This window comes from Stegostoma tigrinum, chromosome 2 (assembly GCF_030684315.1).
Source record: "Stegostoma tigrinum isolate sSteTig4 chromosome 2, sSteTig4.hap1, whole genome shotgun sequence".
Classification (NCBI taxonomy): domain Eukaryota; kingdom Metazoa; phylum Chordata; class Chondrichthyes; order Orectolobiformes; family Stegostomatidae; genus Stegostoma; species Stegostoma tigrinum.
This window is the reverse complement of record NC_081355.1, coordinates 116,558,668-116,583,067: the sequence shown is the minus strand read 5'-3', so window position 1 is coordinate 116,583,067 and position 24,400 is coordinate 116,558,668. Positions and strand designations below refer to the sequence as shown.

At 40.7% G+C, this 24,400-nt stretch overlaps 1 protein-coding gene across 4 annotated transcripts in view; it reads right to left on the bottom strand.

Moving 5' to 3' along the window:
- malrd1 (MAM and LDL receptor class A domain containing 1) overlaps positions 1-24,400 on the bottom strand; it is a 414,264-nt gene that overhangs the window by 50,063 nt on the left and 339,801 nt on the right. For all 4 annotated transcript variants that reach the window (XM_048551253.2, XM_059638768.1, XM_059638771.1 and 1 more), the window contains one exon: positions 10,711-10,989. In XM_048551253.2, coding sequence (XP_048407210.2) covers positions 10,711-10,989 — 279 coding nt within the window. The remainder of the gene's footprint in view (positions 1-10,710; positions 10,990-24,400) is intronic.

The window sequence follows — 24,400 nt, the reverse complement described above, 5'->3', positions numbered from 1 at the left end:
AGTCATCAATGTAACGGAGGAACAGGTGGGGCTTAGGGCCAGTGTAGGTATAGAAAATGGATTGTTCCACTTAACCTACAAAGAGGCAGGCATAGCTTGGGCCCATGCGGGTACCCGTGGCCACCCCCTTTGTCTGTAGGAAGTGGGAGTAATTGAAAAAGAAGTTGTTGAGGGTGAGGACGAGTTCGGCTAAGCAGATGAGGCTGTCAGCTGGAGGGGGACTGGTCAGGCCTGTGGGACAGGAAGAAGCGGAGGGCCTTTAGGCCATCTGCATGGGGAATGCAGGTGCATAGGGACTGCGCTTCCATAGTCAAAATGAGGTGATGGGGAATTGGAAGTTCTAGAGGAGGTGGAGGGCGTGGGTGGTGTCACAGACGTAGGTGGGGAGTTCCTGGACCAAGAGGGTCCAGGCTCAAAATGTCAGCTTTCCTGCTCCTCTGATGCTGCTTGGCCTGCTGTGTTCATCCAGCTCTACACCTTGTTAACTCTAGCTCACTAATTTGCCATCCTTATTGGTCTGGCCTAAATCAGCACCGAAACAATCTTAACTGACTTCTGGGTGAATAGGGATGGGCAATAAATGCTGGCCCAGCCTGCGATACCTTCATTTCAAGAAGCAATAATGAAAAAAAAAATTCCATTGTGGAAGAATAGTTCCAAGGTATGGAATGGCCATGGTTAAGCTTGGAAGTTAAGAACTGAACCAAATTTTTAAAAATGCAGAGTGTGGAAAGGATGACTGGCAAATCAGAGAATCAGGAAAGTTTTAAGAAACAAAAGGTGACTAAAAAAAGTAATGAAGAAGGAGAAAACAAGTTTGAGGTTAAATTAAAGCAAAAAATATCAAAACAGACAGAAAGAACATCATTAAATATATGAAAGGAAAAGACAAGCCAATGTGAGCCTAGGACCCTGAGAGAAAGATGTTGGAGAAATAATAATTGGGATCCAGAAAATGGCAAGGAAGTTGATTAAATAGCTTGCATCAGTCTTCGGAGGACATGAACAGCATTCCAAACAAACCAAACAATTGTGGCTAAAACAGGGGAGAGGCAAAAAGTACAGTAATTATCACTCGAGAAAACGTACCGGGGAGCTAATGGAACTAGAGGTCTCCACGTTCTCTGGACTGATAGGTTGCATGCTAGGACATTAAAACCAACTAGCTATAGAGGTAATAGATACACTGGAAGTAATCTTTCAGAAATCCTTAGTTTCTGAAAGGACTCAGAGGATTGGAAAATAACCAGTGTAACATCCTTATTCAATAAGGGAAGGAAACAAAACAACTGTAATTGTAACTGCAGGCCAGTTGGCTTCACATGTGAAACTGAGAGTATGTTATCTATTATATAGGATATATTAGTTAAGCTTTTGGAAATGCATCATATAATCAAGCAAGGTCTGTGTGGCTTATTGAATGGAAAATTATGAATGATAAATATATTGGAACTCTTTGAAGTACCAAGCAGGATAGATAAAGGGGGTGCAGTGATGTATATATTTGGATTTCCAAAAGGCATTTGACAAGAAACTAAACATTAGGCTACCTAAAAAGATAAAAACCCGTGGTGTTAAGGACAGTATACCAGCATGGACAGAGGATTGGCTAACCAATAAATTACAGAGAGTTAGGGAAAAAAAGGGGCAATTTCAGGATGGCAAACTGTAAGTAGTGGGGCACCACAGAAATCAGCATTGGGCCACAATTATTACTAGCATATATTAATGACTTGGCCAAAGGAAATGAATGGACTATAGTGAAGCCAATGGGTGGGAAAGCAAGTGATGAGGATGACACAAAGAGTCCACAGAGAAATATAGACAGATTTAATGAGTAAATAAAAACTTGGCAGGTGTAATATAATGTGGGAAAGTCTGAAGTTATTCCTTTCAGCAAGAAGGCTAAAGAAGGCAAATGGATTTTACAGTGATAAAAAGACGGAAGGCGGTCTTGCTAAAACTACACAGGGACTACTTAGGCTACACCTAGAATACTATAAATAGTTCTGGTCCCTTATTTATAGAAAGATATCCTGGCAATGGAGGCAGCCCACAGAAGGTTCACTCAGTTGATCCCAGGCACGGGCAGATTTTCTTATGAGGAAAGGTTGAGTAGATTAGGCCTGTACTTATTGGAGTTTAGAAGAATGAGAGGAACCCTATTCAAACACGCAAGCATCTTAGGGAGCTTGCCAGAGTAGAGGTTGTTTTCCCCTGTGGGAGGGTTCAGGGCCAGTCGGTATAATTTCAGAATAAAGGGTCATTCAGTGAGGAAAGAAATAAGGAGGAATCTATTATAACAAAGTGTGGAACTGGATGAACACAGCAGGCCAAGCAGCTCTGCTCTGCTGCTTGGCCTGCTGTGTTCATCCAGCTCCACACTTTGTTATCTTGGATTCTCCAGCATCTGCAGTTCCCATTATCAGGAATCTATTATCTGAGGCTACTGAATCTTTGCAATTCTTTACTGTGCAGGGCTGAATAGGTTGAGATATACAGGATTTTAATCAAGAGGGGAATCAAGAGTAATAGGGAAAAGATTGAAAATAGAATTGAGGATGATAAAATCAGCCATGATCTCATTAAACAGTGGGCTGAATGGCCCCCTTCTACTTTGACGTGTATGGCATTTCAGTTTCATCATTGATAACAATTTCCAGTGTGTTGACACAGTAAGCCAAACATGCTCCTTAGTTAAACATTAGCAAAACTACGTGTTTCAAACCCTAGTCCACCAAACTGCTCAACAGTCATCCCAGGATAAGCAGAAGATGTTTCCCTTGATTAACTCTTTCACCTCAAGCTCAATTTGTCCTGCACATCTTTATCCACCACCGTTACCAAGGTTGATTTGTCAACTGTTCGGAATGATTTCTTGCCCCTCCTTGCATCTCCCATGTTTGTTGAAAACCTAATGCATTCCATTACGAAATGTGATTTCTGGAAACCTTTCTAGTAATTTCCCTACCTCTACTTTCAATAAAACACATTTCATTCAGAATGCCTCACTCACATGTTCAACGCTTTCATTTTTGACAGGATTTAGAGGATTTACTTGTCCTATTAACCTTCAAATCCCTTCATTGTTTGCCTACCACCCAAACTCTTCAAAGAGAAAAATGTTTATTTGGAACATTCACACTAATTTTCAGTTAACAGCACCAACATCGAGGGCCGAAGGGCCTGTACTGTGCTGTAATGTTCTATGTTCTATGTAACAAGCAGACGTGACATGAAACATACATGAAATTTTTCTGCTTCAATTATCTGAAGGATTACTTTTTGATATTATTTTCCCTTGATTACTATCATATTTTGTTGAGTAAAGTGGATCGTCATCTGCATATGAGCAACTTTGAGTTAATCTTTCAGAATTTATCTGTTATCTTGATGATACCTTCCATTTCTTCTTAAAATGTAATTTTTGATATTTATGCCAAGGGTGCTTTAGTCTGCTTATCTAACAAAAGAAGCTGAATGATACTGTCTGGAGAACAGCAGAGCATAATGAACCTGTAATTGGATATTATGGTGTTCAGCATTTGATTATATGTGTCTGTTTAGTATTGATACTAACTGTGGTTGAAGGTTCTTGTGCAGCAGTAGTAATGCCCCTGCCTATGAGCAGAAAGTCTGGGCATAAGTGCTCCAGACATGTGTTATAGCATATCTGAACAAGCTGACTGAAAATATCTATAATTAAAGTGGCAAATTATAGATGCCATGCATTCTCTGAATTCCGCATGTAGGAAGTTAACTGTAGTTTGCTGATTAAGTATAAGTTTGGACTCAGAATAAAGTCAGCTTGAAGGAGATATTTTGAAGTATTGTCAAAAAAGCCAGTTGCATATCCAGAAATTAGTCTTACTTCTGCATAAATTTGATATAAAGTCATAGAGTGGTACAGCATGGAAACAGACCTTTCAGTCCACTCATTCATTCTTACTAGGTAACCTGAATTAATCCAGTCCAATTTGCCAGCATTTGGCCCATACCCCTCAAAATCTCTCCTATTCTTGTACCCATCCAGATGCCTTTTAAATGCTGGAATTGTACCAGCCTTCACCACTTTCTCTGGCAGCTCATTCCATGCATACACCATCCTCTGTGTGAAAAAGTTGTCCCTTAGATCCCTTTTAAACCTTTCCCCTCTCACCTTAAGGCTACGCCCTCTAGGTTTGGACTCCCCCACCATGAGGCAAAGAACTTGCCTATTCACTCTACCCTCATGATTTACAAAACTCTATAAGGTTACCCCACAGCCTCCGACACTCCAGGGAAAATAGCCCCAGACAATTCAACCTGTCCCAATAGCTTAAACTCTCCAACCTTGGCAATGTCCTTGTAACTCATTTCCAAACCCTTTCAAGATTCACAACGTTCTTCTCACAGCAGGGAGACCAGAGTTGCAGTATGGCATTAGTGGCGTAATCAGTATTGTGTACTGCTGCAACATGACCTCCCAACTCCTATACTCACTGAATTGACCAATAAATGCAAGCATACCAAATGCCTTCTTCACTATCCTATCTACCTGTGACTCCACTGTCAAGGAATTGTGAACCTGCACTCCAAGGTCTCTTTGTTCAGCAACACTCCCTAGGGCCTTGCCATTAAGTGTGTTAATCCTGCCCTGATCTCTCTTTCCAAAATGCTGCACCTACATTTACCTAAATTAAACTCCATCTGCCACTCCTCTATCTGCCCATCTGATGAAGATCCCATTGTATCTGAGGTAACTTTCTTTGCTATACACCTCCAGTTTTGGTGTCATCTGCAAACTTACTAACCATATCTTCTATGTTCACACCCAAAACATTTGTATAAATGTGGACCTAGCACTGATCCTTGTGGCATACCACTGGTCGCAGGCCCCCAGTCTGTAAAGCAACGCTTCCCCCAACACCCTCTATCTTCTACTGTTGAGCCAGTTCCATATCCAAATGGCTAGCTTTCCTTCTATCCCATGTGATCTAGCCTTGCTAACCAGTCTGCCAGAAGAACCTTGCCAAACATCTTATTGAAGTCCATATAGATCATGCCCACTGCTCTGTCCTCATCAATCCTCTTCATTACTTTCAAAAGCTCAGTCAAGTTCATGAGACATGGTTTCCCATGCACGAAGCCATGTTGACTATCCCTAATCAATGCTTGCCTTTCCAAGTACAAGTAATCCTATCCATCAGGATTCTCTCCAACAATTTGCCCACCATTGATGTCGACTCACTGGTCTATTATTCCCTGGCTTTACCTTATCACCTTTCTTAAACAGTGGCACCACGTTAGCCAACCTCCAATCTTCCAGCACCTATGCCAATCAATGATACAGATATCTCAGCAAGGGGCCCAACAATCACTTCCCTAGATTCCCCACAGAGTTCTAGGGTACACCTGATCAGGTCCCGGGGGTTTATCCACCGTTATGCATTTTAAGACATCCAATGCCTCCTCCTCTGTAATATGGACATTTTTCAGGATTGTTTATTTATTTCCCCATGTTCCCTATTTTTCATATTCTTCTCCAGAGTAAACACTGATGCAAAATACTCATTTAATATCTCCCCCATCAAATATAAGATATGTAATAAATTGACAATGAGGATGGTTAAGAAAAGTTTAATTTTAACAGCTCTGTCCCATTTCTTTCTTCACTGTGAGATCCACCCATGCTGTTCACTCATTTCAGTGTTTAAGACTTATTTGATCTTCTGAGGGAAGGGCAGTTGGATGGAGAACCAATTCATTAGAAAGCAATATTTGTATATTTTCTAGTTGCAGAAGGCTAGCAAATGTTTGAACAGTTCGAAGAGTACACATTTATGTTTAAGACAGCAGTAAATAATTTCAAAATATCTCCTGCCAAAGGACATAGAACATAGAACAGTAGGGCACAGTACAGGCCCTATGAACCTCAATGTTGTGCTGACCTATTTTTCTCCTACTGAGATCAAATTACCCTGCATACCCTACATTTTACTATCCTCCATGTGCCTATCCAAGAGCCACTTAAAAGTCTCTAAAGTATCTGACTCCACTACTCCTGCCGGCAGCACATTCCACATACCCACCACTCTCTGTGTAAAGAACCTACCTCTGACATCTTCCCTATACCTTCCTCCAATCACCTTAAAATTATGCCCCCTTGTAATAGTCATATCTGCCCTGGGAAGAAGTCTCTGACTATCCACTCTATCTAAGCCTCTCATCATCTTGTAAACCTCTATTAAGTCACCTCTCATCCTTCTTCACTCCAATGAAAAAAGCCCTGGCTCCCTCAACCTTTCCTCAAAAGACCTGCCCTCCAGCTTAGACAGCATACTGGTAAATCTCCTCTGCACCCTCTCAAAAGCTTCCACATCTTTCCTGTAATGAGGCGATCAGAACTGAACACAATTTTCCAAGTGTGATTTAACCAGAATTTTATAGAGCTGCAGAATAATCTCACGGCTCTTAAACCCAATTTCCCTGCCAAATATGTCATGATCTATGACACACATTCCAGGAGAGATGTAAGGAAAATGGTGACACAATTAATTAATGTATAGCTATACGGCAGCAACGGACCTTGATATGTTAAGTTTACACACCAATCAATGAACTAATTTGTAACAAATTTAAAAAACCGTCAATTCCATGAATTAGAGAATGTCTAGTCTTGGCGGACAATGATGTGGCCTGGGAAAAACACCAACCTTGGTAGTGTTGATTCGAAGATTACACAGAAAACAGTGTTAGATTCAGGGCAGTCGACCTGCCAATTCAAAACCATGCCCAAATTGTGGAAGGGCTTATTGACTGACAACAAAATGTCCAGCTCAAGAGCAAAAATGTAACTTATTGCCAAAATGGAACCATTTCACATTGGTTCAAGATGTGGTCCCTTCCTGAGAGCGAGGCAATGTTAAAGCTCATCTTAAGTCTTACTCAGACATCTCAGCATTACTTCTGACCATTGTTGGTGCAAAAATATCGACTTAGCATGATACACACTGCCATTATCATTTTTCACCACTTGCTCTCACTCTTTCGGCAGAGATTAGATAAATCTATTGTTGTGCTGTAGTCTTCTACAAAACATTGCCACGCATAGTTTCATGTCTGTGTAGCTGTAGGCAGAAATCTTATCAGGGTAAATTGTTTTGGCAGGCTCAGTTTCAAATCTGAAGCCTTGACCAAAGCACACATTAACATGACTGATAACGCAGGCTGTATCATTCATTCCTGCCTGGATTTGGGGAAATCTTTTTGAGGGACTGTCATCTAACTTGCAGAACATTATTTCCACAAGATTCACAAGGTTTGATACAGTTGTTGTCTGCAGTCAGTGCCAAAGTCTCAGGAGCTGAAAATAGGAATAGTCAATATCATTGAGTGTACTGGCTCATCGCCATGGATATCAAACCTAATTATTGCACAGTAGAGAAATGGTAAACAAACTATTCATGTTAACATTTTCAACAAAAAGCAAGCATTCCAGACAAATATTCACGTATAATTCAAGAATTATGTGCATAATTGCATGATTCTAAAGACAGCTCAGAGCTCCATATATGTTGGAGCGATCTTTAGATGTTATTAGCAGGGCAAAGCTAATATTTTACAGGAACAAAAACAGAAGTTGCTGGAAAAGCTCAGCAGATCTGGCAGCATCTGTTAGGAAAAAAATCAGAGTTAACGTTTCGGGTTCAGTGACCCTTCCTCAGAGCTAGAAATACTTCCTCAGAAATATTTTACAGCTCCTCTTACTCATGAAGGTATATTTCAGTACTTGAGAATTCTCTGCGAACTAAATTCCACACATAATGCATTACTGAAGATCATTTCTTCGCTTTTGTCAGATGGAGCATGTATAAATATACTTCAACAAGCTAACCAGATGCAACAGAACCATGGTTTGAAGTTGGAGATTGGCCAAATTGCAACTATAATCCTGCATCATTTCCAGTAGGGTCAAAGCAGATTAAGTGGTGGCTCAGGCCCAATGTGTTAGACAGTGACACTGACTGAAACATGTGACGAATGATAGCAGGCTATTCAGAATACCTTAAGAACAGCGATTTTGTAACTTTTCTTTTCACCTGATAAACTGTGATGTTGATCAATTTGTTCATGCAGATCTACAACCTCAATAGAACTCATCATAGTTATCAGAGACTCACGTATCTCAATGAACATTCTTATACTGAGAAAAAAATGGCAAGCTGAACTCTAAGAAATGATGTGAAGTACATATGCTTGTTGGTAAGATAATTCAAATCTATAATTTACCAAAGTGAAAAACTGTAGAAAGAGCTGGAAGCTAGAGCTGAAGAATGGAGCAGGCATTGCAAAGCACTGTGAATGAAAATTGTCACACATTTCAAAACTGGTGATGTTTCTGCATAGATCTTAGCTGTAAAATACCACAGATGGATCTTTCACCAAGGTAACAGCATTTAACAGAGATATAGTTTGGTAACAAGTCAGCAACTGGGTTGCTAGTGGATTCAATAGAAAAATGAAGAAAGGCACCTAACAGAACCACAGAATTACTGTAATGTGGAAGGAGGCCTTTCATACCTCAAACTTGAGTTCCAGTATGACTAGCATTACTGGTCATTTATAAGTATTACTGTTATTTTTGCTTTTCTCTTCCCTGCTGGGAGTGGGAAAGATTAACAAGAATAATAGCTGGATTTGAGGGGTTAAGTTATGTGAGGAAATTGTACAAATTCGATTTTCTCTAGAATTTAGAAGGTTAAGGGATGATTTGATTAAAGTCTTCAAGATATCAAGAGGAAAAGGCAGGGTCAATAAAGATAAACTACTTCCACCGGATTCCAGAACTAGGTGAACGCTGAGAATTAGGGCCAAACTTTTCAGGAGAAATGTTAGGAAGCACGTCTACACACAAAGCGATCAGATGTTTGGAACTCTCTTCCACAAATAGCAGTGGATGCTGGAGCAATTGTTGATTATAAATTTGAGTTGGATAAAGTTTTGATAAGCACAGGTATTCATGGATATAGGCCAAAGTTGGGTATGTGGATTTAGACCACAGATCAGCCATGATCTCACTGAATGGTGGAACAGGTTCGGGCGGCTGAATGGCATACACCTGTATCTCTTTTCCTACGACTATACTGAGCTCTATGTATGAAAGGCTTACAATAGTGGATCATTCTCGCTGTTAATACTACAGAAAGCAGCATCAATTGGCCTCTATCCTCAAAGACTGAATAGGTCTATCCAAACAGGTGTCTTACATTGCCTTCCCACATAATGTGCCCTCCTCTAATTCTCACATTCTTTAATTCTCTAAATTCTCTAACATCAATGTTTGTACTGGCATTAGATTCAGTAAATCCATCACTGCTCCCTGTCCTCATCTCTACTCCTGCCCATTGCTGAGAGAAATCCCAGGGAAATGTGAAGAGAACAGAGGTTGATAAATGGTCTTGTCCCATATCCCCACTTCTTTTCACCCAGGAACTGTAAATTGTTCACAAAAAAGGGAAGTAATATCAGTGTTATCGGGAAGAATCAGATGTGGGTCTTAACAATCTTATCCATTATCTTTTATTTTTTTGACAGACGGTGAGGCAGTGGTGAGTTTCTAATAAAAGGGATTGCAGCTTGTTAAATGCCTTATTAATGTGGCACCTTGCTCCATTAATATTCAGCTTCTCATCTCTCCAAATGCACTGACCAAACTCAACATCAAGAATCCTCAAACTAGAAGTCAGAGCGGGTGCCTGGTGGATTCAGATCACCACTTGATCACATGGATCTCCGTGTTTCTGAGCACTGAAAGGCTTTTCAGGGCACGATCTACGGCCACTAGGCAAACACACACAAAGCCAATGTTCATGGACAATGACATCTGATATTTGCCATTCTCTCATGGTACCTCTCCAACATACTTAACAGCTGTTTAGCGAGCACAGGCTTGTACTACAGGGTGCACTAGCAAAACTAGCATCAAAAGGCTGCAGCAAGGACATTGAGCACACGGACAGGCTCCCAGCTCAGTGACTGAACCAGGCAGCATCTCGAGACATTTCAGTTACCTGCCACTTAGGGACACCATCACTTTCCCATAGCAACATTTCTGTCTCAGCCCTGCTGCTGTGCTCCAGTGAAGCTCAATGAAAGTTGGAGGAACAACACCTTGTCTTCTACCTTGGTATTGTCTGGCCTTCAGGACTCAAAATCATGATTAATAATCTCAGTTTATGAACACCTTGTTCCTTATACATTACCTACCTCCATAACTCCAGGTTCTGTCATAATGTGGTTTGGGTTCAGCACGGATAAGTCACTTTCAACTACATGTAGACCCCATTATCACCTATTTTCTTTCATTTACCATCGAAAAATCTCTTTGTGTGCTAATCCTTTTCTCTCTCTCTGTCTCTCTGGGCTCCCACTCCACCTTCTTTTACCATTCCAATGCCATCATCAGCAATAAATCCTTCGTTTTCCCAGCTGTTTCTAGTTCTGATAATGGATCACTGGACTTGAAATATTAACTCTGTTTTCTTTCCACATATGCTGGGCATATTCTGTGCCCCTTAGGCTTATTCATTCAGGCAGAGTGAGCATTCCTTGTGCCCAGTAAATTTCTAGGCCCTATGTTCAGTGTCAGATTCATTTTAACATACTTAATAGCAATATCTGTATGGTGAATTTGAAATACAGAATATGGAGTAAATGAATGGGACTTACAACAGCCAAGTTCATCTTCTTTGGAAGAACAGTCTGGAACTCCATCACACCTGAGCAATGAGGGAATACATTCTCCGTTGGAGCACTGGAATTCTTTATCTCCACAATGATCCTGAGGAGGCAGAGTGCCGGGAATTATAGTTGGGCAGTTTAATTCATCACTACCATCCACACAGTCTTCTTCACCATCACACTTCCAATGTTGGTGGATACATTCCTGCAAATTCAGGCACTGAAATGCATCTGGGGAACAGATCGCTGGTGGAATTGGAAGTGGTCCTACAAGAAGAGTGAAAACACTGTTTTGATGGAAGTCATGAAACATTAACCTGGTTATTCCATCCAACCAACTTCATGATTATTTGAAGCTTTTTCTATTTCTGATTTATTTCAGTTTTTCAACCTCTGTAGCATCTTTTGCTTTAATATTTGTAAAGTTGCCCTAGATCTTTATTTTTTCCCTAAATTGTGTTCCCTATTAAACCACTGGCAGGGAGAAAAAACTTCAACCAGGAAGTCAGAGATGGTAGCTATGAATAAGAATAGAAATAGCAGCAGTTCTCGAAGTAGCAAAAATAAACTAAGCTCAGAACTCCAAAAGCAAAACTTCAGGAACTGGTAAGAAGCAAGAATGTGGGCCAAGGAAAGATAGCCATACTTAGAAAATACTCATGCCTTACTGAAAGGTAACTTTGTGAGAAGCCTCCAGGAGATGAAGTTTATAAAATCATGCGGGGCTTCGATAGGGTAAATAGACAAGGGCTTTCCCCCAGGCTGGGAGAGTCCAAAGCTGGAGGACATAGGTTTAAGGTGAGAGGGGCAAGGTTTAAAAGGGACCTAAGGGACAACATTTTCACACAGAGAGTGTTGCATATATGGAATGAGCTGCCAGAGAAACTGGCGGAGCTGATACAAATACAACATTTAAAAGGCATCTGGATGGGTGTATGAATAGGAAGGGTTTGGAACGATATGGACCAAATACTGGCAAATGTGACTAGATTTATTTAGGATATCTGTTCAGCATGGACAAGTTGGACTGAGGTAACTGTTTCCGTGTTGTACATCGCTATGACTTCAAGACTCTAAGGTAGGGACAACGGAAAAGAAATAACTTAATGAAAAATTACACCAAAGCCAGCAAAGATAGGTAGGGGAGGTAAAATAGGGTTATCACTTCTCACAACAAGCATCGCAGCTATCAGTATTAGACTTCATAGAGTGCAGTTTCAAGGAACATCAAAAGGGTCAGAAATAAATTTAGACCAAGGCTACAGAATCAGAATGACTTAGAATTTATATAAACTGCAAATGAGCAAACTAAATAATCCAGTGAAAAAATCCAGTAGAAGAAGAAAAGTGAACAAAAATTAAGGAGTCAAACGGACTTTTCTGCAGTCCTGGTTGTCACATTATAGGAAGAGCTTGACTGCACTCTAGACAGCGCAGAGGAGATTCACAAAGATGTTACCTAGACTGGAGTGATTCAGCTTTGAAGAGAGACAACATAGGCTGGGTTGGTTCTGCTTAGAGCAGAAAAATCTGATGTGGTTTGGAGTGGATTTATAATTGAGGTGTGCAAAGTTCTGAGCAGCATAGATAGGGTGGATAGGGAGAAACATCTCCCCCCACCTAGTAGAGGGGTCCATTTGCACAGGGCTCAGTTTTAAGGTAAGAAGCATAAGGTTTAAAAGATAATGCAGGTAGGAAGCCTCAAGGCATTCAAGAAGTATAAAGATGAGCATTTGAAATGCTGTAGCTTGCAGAGCAACAGTACAAGAGCTGGGTCAAGGGATTTAGAATAGATTGATGCTTGTTCAATGAATAATAGGCCGAAAGGTCATTTCCTATGCTGTAAAGTCTCTAAAATTCTCAGATTAGGACTCTAATTACTATATGATTTTAGTGAATGAATTTTTAAAGCCAGAGAAGTGCATATGATAGCCTTGTGAAATGTCCTGATGAATGCAGGATGAAAAGTTTCAAGAAGATGTTTCTTTTCTGAGCAGGACTGAATTGCAAAAGTAGCACATGGTTAAAGTTACAGGAAAGGAGAAGGTTACATGTGCGAAGGCCGTAAAGTGGCAGAGCACAGTCCTTCACAAATAATCACAGCATTTAAAGGGGAAGTTAGTGTTCTCCATGACCATGGTTGATAAAGCTCGTTTTGAATTTCTGATAATTATTGTAATTAATGGATAGTGCATGAGAACAGTTGCGTACATAGTGGGTAACTTGCTTAGTCATGTGACCTCTATCATGATCATCGCTGCAGACTTCCATTTGAATAAACCACAATACAAGCAAAAGTGTTGTTCTGTGTGCTTATAACTCCCAGTACCACATACTGGTAGAGATGGCAAATACTGCAAGGTACCCAGATGGTTCATTTGAGAAAACACCACGTTAATAACATCCAAAATCCAATAATCTCACGTTCTGGACACTGAAATACTAAAATGACTTCATAAATGAAGAACAATAGATAATAGCTTAAAAATAAAAGATTTGAAGTAGATGGCAGACAAATGTTTTCTCACAAGGCAGGTCAATTCTCATGTGTTAGCATTGATAGATTTGGACAAACATGGTTTGCATCCTTGTTTATCTGTTAACTCAATAGGGTGGCCACAGTTTTGAAAGTGACTGAAATATCTGGTCATTTAGGTTGTTGGTTCTTTTCAAAAGGCACTTTAATGTTTTAGGCCTCCAGTTGTTACTTAATGTAGAAAAGGTCTGAACACACATTCTGTGCAAGCTATATGTTGTAAATAATATGTTGTAAATAAACCTCTTAAGGGTGAATGTGCCTGTGTCAAATATGAAGGAAGATTTCCTGGTGAACCATGTGGACATCGAATGACCAAAGTAAGAAATTGCAAGAGAAGGCTTTTGACAGAAGTTTTGCCTAATTCCCCCTGTCTGTTGTTTCTGACCTGTTACATTTCACATGCCATTGTGTCAATAAGATAGCAGAATTTAAGAAAAATATGTCAGAATATTAATCACACTGACTTGGTTTTTGTACCAGCGTTATTCTATTTGCCTTCAAAATCCATTTGCATGGGCCCAAGAGAAAATCCATGTCTAACGAAATTCTTACGGCGGGACTAACTTTTAAATTGTCCGTGGTTGCAATATTTGGTGTACTTTGCTAGTGCCCTGCTGTTTACATCAGAGATTATTCTGGGATCAGCAAAGACATTGCTGAGCCACAGGAAATAAAATGGCAAAGAATCAAGAAAAAAGTGATTGGAATTGCTGCCAACTAACACTCTAAGGCAACTTTTAGCTAATCCATACAGACCCCTATCTACTTGTAGCATTCCTGTTACTAACTAATAACAACTTAAAAAAGGAGAGTAACCAAGAAAATGACAATTCCTACGAAATGAATTATGAGCAAGATAACCATGAAATGACACGGGAAGCTACGAGTATGCTCAAACACAAAAGATCTAAATACAGCTCTGAAGAGATAGCAGATACCCTATAGAAACCAGCGAATTAACTTTGCCACAATTTGCGAATGAAAAAAACCTTCATTATTCTGTCTGCAATGTGTGGTAATTGTCAAGTGAATCTGAATGAAGGCAACAGCTCTCTAGCTTTAAAGGAACAGGAAAGTTGACTTTTTGGGTCGGGAAAGGTCCTGAACTGAAATGTTAACTTTCCTGCTCCTCTGATGCTGCCTGGCCTGCTGTGTTCCTCCAGCTCCACATTGGGTTATCTCTGATTCCAGCATTGGCAGTTCTTACTATCTCTGAGCTCTCTAGCTTTGTTGAGGATGCTTCTTGGGAAGTACAGATTGTTGTGCATGCTGTTTGGCCTTTCCATGGATCAAGAAGAGCATCAATGCGAACAGCGTGTGACAGTGAATGATTTCTCCAGAATGGAAACTGAAGTCGATGATCTGCTAGTTTATGGATGCTGAGACAATTGCTGACCATGATCAAAGTTGAGTGTGACCTTTATATAGAGCTCACCCAGATGAACCTGAAGCTGAGGAAGAAAAGTTGCAATGAACGATTCCCAATATCAAGTACACAAAGGCAAAATGCTGGAGTAGCTGATGTGGCAACAAGAGATATGAAAGCAGTGCAACAATTGGTAACAAATTATGCATTATTTCATATAGTTTACAGCTACATATTTAGCTAAATTTTGTATGACGTCAACGTATTAATTGGGGTTTCTGCACTCTCAGACCCTGGTTCGAGGATTGGACCAATGAATATCCTGATCATTGATCATCAACCCCCGAACCCATTTAACATCTAAATCCGACCTGAAGTTAATTGAAACATTAAAATGATTAATGGGCTACTACATGAAATTGATTGCAGCCATTAGCAGGGCATTTTATCTGTAATAAATGATTGCAGCTTGAAGAAACCACAGAGCATGAAAGCACGACATTCAGCCCATTGAGTCTACATGGACCCTTCAAAAAGCATCCCACCCAGACCTAGCTCCTACCCTATACCTGTAACCCTGTATTTTCTGTGGCCATTCCACCTAACCCCCATATCTTCTGGCTGTGAGAGGAAACCCAAGCACTCAGAAGAAACCCAGACAGACACAGGGAGAATGTGTGGACTTCACACAATCACCCAAGGATAGAATCAGACCCAGGTCCCTGATCCTGTGAGGCAGCAGGCAGCATTGCTAATCACTGAGCCACCATGCTGCCCCAAGAACCTGGAGTCAAAACTATAGACACTGCAACAAACCAAAGATGGTGAATGTTACCTGGGCATTTTGCTCTTGAGGACAGTCACAACCCTCAGATTAGGTCATTCAGATTTAGCCCTTGATCAGAGACAGGAGGTGATGACTGCAGTTGAGTCAAGTACGTTGAGCTATGGAAAAGAGTTTGAGGAGCTTCGATCCCTACAATTGTCCAACAGTTACGTGTTTCTTGAAAGCTGTGTGAGTGGGTGTGGGAACTCCCAGTAGGATGAATGATCTGAATAGCATTGAACATGTTGGAAACATTCAGTGGGGAAGTGGGATAGGAATATAACAATAGTGGATGAAATAATTAGGGAAATGTTTAGTGTTGTCTGTACCTGTGAGTGTGAGTCTTGAAGACTGAGCCATCATTGTTGTTGGTAGTAATTACATTGATAGGATTAGAATGGGAGTTCTGCTGAACAATTTTGAACAGTTATGAGCTAAATTAAAAAGTAGAACCTTCAGGGCAATAATCTCAAGACTACTACTTGAACCACAGGCAAACTGGTAGGGGATAAATAAAGTCAAGTATTTAAATGTGTGGCTCAAAGATTTGTGTGGTTGGATTGAGTTTCAGTTCATGCAGGATTGGCACGAATAGTGGAATAGAAGAGAACTTTTCTGGATGAATGTTCTTTACTTGAACTGTATAGAAGTCAGTATCACAGAGAATTGAATAACTAGGGCTGCAGAGATGGGTTTCAATTATTTAGACAGGGGAAGGGTTTGCAAGAGAGACAGGGAATTTACAAGCATACGTATACCATAGCATTACACATCAAATTGAACTGAATTAGCTTTACGTACAGTGAAAAGTTTGTAAGTCGCCACTTACTAGATATCTAAGTACAGATTCTTGAATACCAATTCTTCGGAAAAAAATAGAACAACAAAGAAATAAAAGGCCCAGCATCACATACCTTCAAAAGTACAAAACCGCAGTAATAAATTAGAAAAGTAAGGCAATAAAAAGTTCAGAATAACTGTCCTTCCATGATAATAAACAATAAAAAAAAGTTTATAAGAGAGAAGGGGCAGCATGGTGGCTCAGTGGTAAGCACTACTGCGTCACATTGCCAGGTACTCGGGTTCAATTCCTCCCTTGGGTGACTGCATGGAGTTTGCACGTTCTCCCTGTGTCTGTGTGGGTTTCCTATGAGTGCTCCATCTTCCTCCCACAATCCAAAGATGTGCAAATTAGGTGAATTGGCTATGCTAAGTTGCTTGTAGTGTTCAGGGGTGTGTAGATTAGGTGAGTTATATGGATGGGTCTGGGTGGGTTGTTCTGAGGGTGGGTGTGGACTTGTTGGGCTGGAGGGCCTGCTTCCACACGGTAGGGATTCTATGAAATTCTATGAACAAATGTATATCCTATTGAGAAGAAAGGAAGGGAACAAACAAATCGTGGTTAACCAGAGAAGTTAAAGATGCCTTCAAACATTCAACAGAAAGATTACAATGTGTCAATGATAATCAAACCGGAGGATTGGGAAAACTTTTTTAAAAATTTAAAGATCAAAACAGACAGCAAGAATAAATCTGGGGTATTATATAAAGGGGAACCTGGAAAAGGCAGAGAAGTTGAATAAACTCTTTGCATCAGTCTTTACCAGGAAAGACACTAATAACATTCCAAAAAATATCTGTTTTTTTTGGTGAGAAAGAGAAAAGAGAATGCAAGAAATATGTTTAAGAACTATCACTACAGAATACAATCACAGAGACTAATGGAAGTGAAGGCCAATAAGTCCCCTGGACCTACAGGATGTATCCTAGTTTATTAAAGACATAGCTACAGAGACAGTGGATGCAATCCTAATAATCTTCCAAAAATCTTTCATTCCTGGAAAAGCCCATGCCAATGTAATACCTTATCCAAAAATGTAAGGAGACAAGGAAAGGTAACTGAAACTCAGTTAGCTTAACATCTGTTATTGGGAAAATGTTACAGTTTATTTTAAAGGATTTTATCGCAGAGTATTTAGAAATACATGATAAAAATAAGAACATTAGAACATAAAACATAAAAACATGAGAACATGGTTCAATGAAGAGGAAATTATGCTTGATAAATTTATTAGAATTATTTTAGAATGTGGTAAGCAGGGTAAAGAGAAATCAGTAGATACAATATATTTGGATTTCCAAAAGCCATATGATAAGGTGCAACACATTAGGTTACTATTTTTATTCATTCATGAGATAAGGACGTCACTGGTTAAGCAGCATTTATTGCCCAGAGGACAGTTAAGAGTCAACCACATTACTGTGGGTGTGGATTCACATGTAGGCCAGACCAGGTAAGGATGGTAGTTTCCTTCCCTAAAGTTCAACAGTGAACCAAATGGGATTTATTGGACAATCAACAATAGATTCACAGTCATCGTTGATTCTTAATTCCAGATATTTATTGAAATGAAATTCCACCATCTGCCATGGTGAAGTTTGAACATTATCTGGGTCTCTAGATTAACAGTCCAGTGATAATACTACTAGGCCATCACCTCCCCCATAATAAGAGAAAATAAGAACCCATGGAATAGAAGTTGATTTTTAGTACATTAGCATGGATAGAGGATTAGCTAAGTAGTAGAAGACAGAGAGTTTGAATAAAGGGGGACATTTTCAGGATAGCAACCTGCAATTAGTGGAATGCCACAGAGATTGGTGTTGATGCCACAATTATTTACAATTTGGTATGAATGAGTGAAATGTATGTACTTAACGCCAAATTTATAGATGACACAAAAAAAAATGTGAAGGCCAATTATACAGATGACAAAAATATCTGTGGAAGGATCTAGACAAGTGAAGTAAGTGGGCAAAACTTGGTAGATGGGACTTAATATTGCAAAATGTGAAGTTATGCACTTTTGCATGAAGAATGGAAGTGTTGAATCTTACTTAAATGGCAGAAGACTGAAGCAATTTACAGCGCTGAAGGATTTGAGAGTCATTGTGTATAAAACACAAGAAGCTAGCATTCAAGTTTAGCTGGTAATAGCTAAGGCAAATAGAATGTTGGCTAAATTTCAAAGGGAATGGAGTATTAGATATAAGTAAGTCTTATTTAAGCTAAGCAAGCCACTACTTATGCCTCACCTGGAATGATGTGAATAGTTTTGGTCTCCTCGTCCATGGAAATGCATTCTAGCATTGGATGCAGTCCAGAGGAGGCTTACTACTTTGATTCTAAGTTTGAAAGGATTGTCTTATGAGGAGAGGTAGAGTAGGTTGGGCCTGTACTCATTGGCATTGAGAAGAATAAAGCAACCCTTTCCAAACATGAAAGATTCTTGGGAGAGGAATGGAGCCCAATGGTATCAATGTGGACTTCACAAGCTTCAAAATCTCCCCTTCCCCCACCGCATCCCAAAACCAGCCCAGTTCTTCCCCTCCCCCCACTGCATCACAAAACCAGCCCAGCTCGTCCCCTCCCCCCACTGCATCCCAAAACCAGTCCAGCCTGTCTCTGCTTCCCTAACCTGTTCTTCCTCTCACCCATCCCTACCTCCCACCTCAAGCCGCACCTCCATTTCCTACCTATCACCTCATCCCCCCTCCTTGACCTGTCCATCTTCCCTGGGCTGACCTATCTCCTCCCTACCTCCCCACCTATACTCTCCTCTCTACCTATCTTGTTTTCTCTCCATCTTCGGTCCGCCTCCCCCTCTCTCCCTATTTATTCCAGTTCCCTCTCCCCATCCCCCTCTCTGATGAAGGGTCTGGGCCCGAAACATCAGCTTTTGTGCTTCTGAGATGCTGCTTGGCCTGCTGTGTTCATCCAGCTCCATACTGGTTATCTTGGGAGAGGAGTTGGGTGTTGACAGGATAGTTGTGGAAAGGTTGTTTCCCCTTGTGTGAGAGTCTAGGACCAGAGGTCTGGGATTGGAGTAAGGGATCACCTATTTATTTTCTTTCAGAGGGTAGGGAATGAATGGATTTCCCACAAGAGGCCTGTTCACGTTGCATCATTAAATATAACCAAGGCTGTGATAGATACATTTTTAATCACTGAGGGAATCGAGGATCATGGCGAAAGGGCAGGCGAGTGGAGATGAGGCTAATCAGATCAGCCATGATCTCTTTGAATAGCACAGCACAAGTAAAGGGCCAAATAAATTACTGCTGCTCTTATATCTTGTAGCCTTATGGATTGAGGAGAACTGTCCCCAACAAAGTACATGATATGATGGGTTTGGGAGAGGTACACATTGGTGGGTGAGCGGTGCAGTAAGCTTCCACAGTGGGAAAGTTTTAATTAACTCAGAAATGATTCCGTTGAACAACTTCTCCCCTCAACAGAGAACCACCAGACCCTTCTCCCATCTAAATCTTGTAAACAGTCTATTTACTTCATTATTCCTGTGTGCTTCTGTCCTGATCTGGGAAATATTTAAATGATCATGAATAATCCTTGTTCAGACCTCTCAGAAGGAACCATCTGCTCTTGTTGCTGATGACCTTGAAGGCAGAAAGGGTATGTAATGCCATGAGATGGTGTCATTCCTGAACCCAGCTGGTATCATACCTTTTATCACAATGACATTCTCAGTGGGAGAGTCATAGTCAGCGTTCCCTCCGTAACCCCAATTGAGGATCTCAGTTGCCTAATTAAAGGACACTAATGATGTTGTTACAGCATGGGGCCACAAATATACTAAATAATGGAAGAAAATTCTATAGACAGACTAAGTGATTCCACTGATCCCAAAATCAATCAGCTGAAAGCTCTGCAGTCCTGCTCTTTCAGTTGTGAACGGTGGTGAATTATTAAACAATTATCAGGAACAGCCAGCTTAATGAATGTACCCATTCTGAGTGAAGGCAGCAGCTAGCATGTGAGAATAAAAGACAGGACTGAAGCATTGCTATCTGTCTTTGGCTAGAAGTGCAGAGAAGATGACCTAACTTGGCCTCTTTCTGCGATACCAATTTTCCACGCATGCCAGTTTTCAGCCAAATTGATTTATTCCAAATGACAGCAAAAAATTGGGGAACACATTGGGTTGAGCAAAGTTTATGGACCCTGAAAACATCCCAGCTGTTGTGATGTGATTGTGATTTGGAAATTGCCATATCCCTTACCAAGCTGTTCTTGTTCTAAAGCACTGGCAACTAACCAACAATGTGGAATTTGCACAAAAAAAAGACAAATTCAATCTGACAATATTCCCAGTCTACCCTCAATCATTAGCAAAGCGCTGAGACATGTTGGTGATAGTGCTATTGAGCAGCACTAGCACTGAGTAGTGTAACCAACTTAAGGCATTGGTTTGGGTTCCACCAGAAAGGCTTAGCTACAAATCTCATATGGGACAGGTGCATTGAGTTGGTGGTGCTATTTCTTTGTGTGCAAGCCTGAAGCATTCTATAATGTTGGAACTGTTGCTCCCAGAACTCCTAGTCCTGACCACGATCTCAAATGCTTGAGGTAAAGGCAAGGTGTCTAATGGAGTAGCAATCCCTATTGACTATTTCAACTGACTGATCCAGACAAATCTTTCCTTCTTACTGTCAAAGTGCTCTGATCCTGTGTTTTTGTTCTCCAGAGCATTTCTAGTTCATGTCTAAGATTCAATTTTCCAAAATTGCTTTACTCGTTCATTGGCGTTTTCCAACTCCATAGCCCTAAAAGCCAAGTCTGCTGGTGTTCTTTTCATTCTTTTTGCAAATTTTTGTTTCCCAGCTTTTTCTTCTTTTCAAGTCAACATCTACAAAATAACACTGGTCTGGAGTATCTCTGGCTGCGAGTGTTGTGCATAAACTGTCCGTGAAACAGCTTACACCTTATTGTTAAGTAAGATTTTTCAAATCTTTACAATCTGTAACACACTTTTATTCCCAAAAGTATAGAGTATATCAAATGCAACTCTCTAGTGTAGCGTCCTAGACCTCTCTCTTCACATGCCCATGACAAGCTGAGTAAATGAGCAAATACATGGTAGATATGGTGCGATGTGAATAAATGTGAGGTTATTCACTTTGGTAAGAAAAGTAAGAAGGCAGATTATTTTTTGAATGGCTGTAAATTGAGAGGAATTTTCAACGAGACCTGGGTGTCCTCATAAACTAATTGCTGAAAGTAAGTGTACAGGTGCAGCAAGCAGTAAAGATAGCAGACTGTATGTTGGTGTTCAGAGCGAGAGGGTTCAAGAACAGGAGAAAGGATGTTTTACTGCAATTGTAAAGAGCATTGGTACTACCACAGCTGGTGTATTGCGTATCATTCTGGTCTCCTTATCTGTGCAAGGATGTTCTTGCCACACAGGAATGCAGTGAAGGTTTACCAAATTAACTCCTGGGATGGCAGGGCTAACACATGAGAAATTGAGTCAAATAAGTTTGTATTCACTGAAGATTAGAAGAATGTGGGAGGATCCGAAAGAAACCTAAAAATTTCTTACCGAACCAGACAAATGCAAGAAGGATGTTCCTGATGGTTTTGGAGTCCAAATCCAGGGGCTATAGCTTAAGGAGAAGGATAACCTTTTTAGGACTGAGATGAGGAGAATTTTCTTCAACCAGTGAGTGGTGAGTCTGTGGAATTCACTACCACAGAAAGTGGTTGAGGATGAAACATTAAGTATTTCCAATAACAAGGTAGTCTGAAGGGGTCACTGGATATGGGAGAAGGATGGGACTAGGATGTTGAGCTCAAAAATCAGCCATGATCATACTGAATGGTACAGCAGCTCACATTGAATTGCAGATGACTGACACGAATCTCATTATAGCACAAGAATAGCAGATGTATGGGAACATCACTGGCTGCAGGTTACCAACGAAACTACAGACCATTCCGACTTGGACTATATCATTGTTCCTTTACTGTCACTGGATTCAAAACGTGGAACTCCTTTGCTAACACCACTGTCAATGTCCCCTCATCTCAACAACTGCAGCAATTCAAGAAGGTGGCTCTTAACTAATCATCAGGTTGCTGCCAATGACATTTGATAGGACAAGAAAGGATGTTCTGCTGAAAGAATTGAGCAGTTAGAATCCAAATTAAAAAGCACAACCTCCAAAATAATAATCTCTGTGCTATGACCTGAATCATGGACAAACTGGCAAAGGGTAAATAAAGTCAAGGATGAACATACTATATGGCTTGAAGATTGATGTGTGTGGAATGAGCTTCAGTTCAAGGGGGATTGGCACAAACTTTGGGGCGAAATGGAGCTGTTGACTTCCCTGAATGATACTGGGATCACTGTCCTGATGAATCAAATTTCTAGAGCTGTAGAGAGGACTTGTAACTATGTAAGGAGGGAGTGTTTGGGAGAGTGAAATGTAGACTTACAAAGCAAAGGGCTATAGTGGAGTTTAGAAGAACAAGGGAGGATCTCGCAGAAATCTATAAAATTCTCACAGGACTGGAGAGGTGAGATGTAGGAAGGATGTTACAGGTGGTAGGAGAGTCCAGAACAGGGTAGCCAGTTGCATAATGATACCCAGAGTCAGGCAGCAAAAGACAAAATATTAAAAAAAACACTTGACTGTCCATGCACAGTAATGCATTTATGCATGATGTCACACCAAAAGTCTATATGATAACATTAGTGCTTGAAATCATGCATCTCCCAATGAAAGCACGTGTGTACTTGTTCACAGTTGCTGGTGTAAACAAACACAGCCAAAGGAAATTACAAGACTGCAGCAATAGTGGGAAGACAAGAACAGTCACAATGGGCTAATTGGTCTCCTTCCATGCTCTAAGCTTTGAAGAAATTACTTTGACTATGATGCTTTGATCTATGCATTTGGTGTATTCTTTAGCCCCAAAAGAAACTTTGTGTATAACTGGTGAGATTTGACCAGTCGTCTCAGTGTTTGGGAGAATCAACATTCTTTTCAATGGATTTATATCAACTAGCAGAATGTTGCAAGTATGGAGCTTGGAGGAAGAATTGATTAGAACTTTCGTCAGTGTTGGCATGTTAATGATCATGGTCTAATAGAACATAGAACATAGAACATAGAACAGTACAGCACAGAACAGGCCCTTCAGCCCACAATGTTGTGCCGACCATTGATCCTCATGTATGCACCCTCAAATTTCTGTGACCATATACATGTCCAGCAGTCTCTTAAATGACCCCAATGACCTTGCTTCCACAACTGCTGCTGGCAACGCATTCCATGCTCTCACAACTCTCTGCGTAAAGAAGCTGCCTCTGACATCCCCTCGATACTTTCCACCAACCAGCTTAAAACTATGACCCCTCGTGCTAGCCATTTCTGCCCTGGGAAATAGTCTCTGGCTATCAACTCTATCTATGCCTCTCATTATCTTGTATACCTCAATTAGGTCCCCCCTCCTCCTCCTTTTCTCCAATGAAAAGAGACCGAGCTCAGTCAACCTCTCTTCATAAGATAAGCCCTCCAGTCCAGGCAGCATCCTGGTAAACCTCCTCTGAACCCTCTCCAAAGCATCCACATCTTTCCTATAATAGGGCGCCCAGAACTGGACGCAGTATTCCAAGTGCGGTCTAACCAAAGTTTTATAGAGCTGCAACAAGATCTCACGACTCTTAAACTCAATCCCCCTGTTAATGAAAGCCAAAACACCATATGCTTTCTTAACAACCCTGTCCACTTGGGTGGCCATTTTAAGGGATCTATGTATCTGCACACCAAGATCCCTCTGTTCCTCCACGCTGCCAAGAATCCTATCCTTAATCCTGTACTCAGCTTTCAAATTCGACCTTCCAAAATGCATCACCTCGCATTTATCCAGGTTGAACTCCATCTGCCACCTCTCAGCCCATCTCTGCATCCTGTCAATGTCCCGCTGCAGCCTACAACAGCCCTCTACACTGTCAACGACACCTCCGACCTTTGTGTCGTCTGCAAACTTGCTGACCCATCCTTCAATTCCCTCGTCCAAGTCATTAATAAAAATTACAAACAGTAGAGGCCCAAGGACAGAGCCCTGTGGAACTCCACT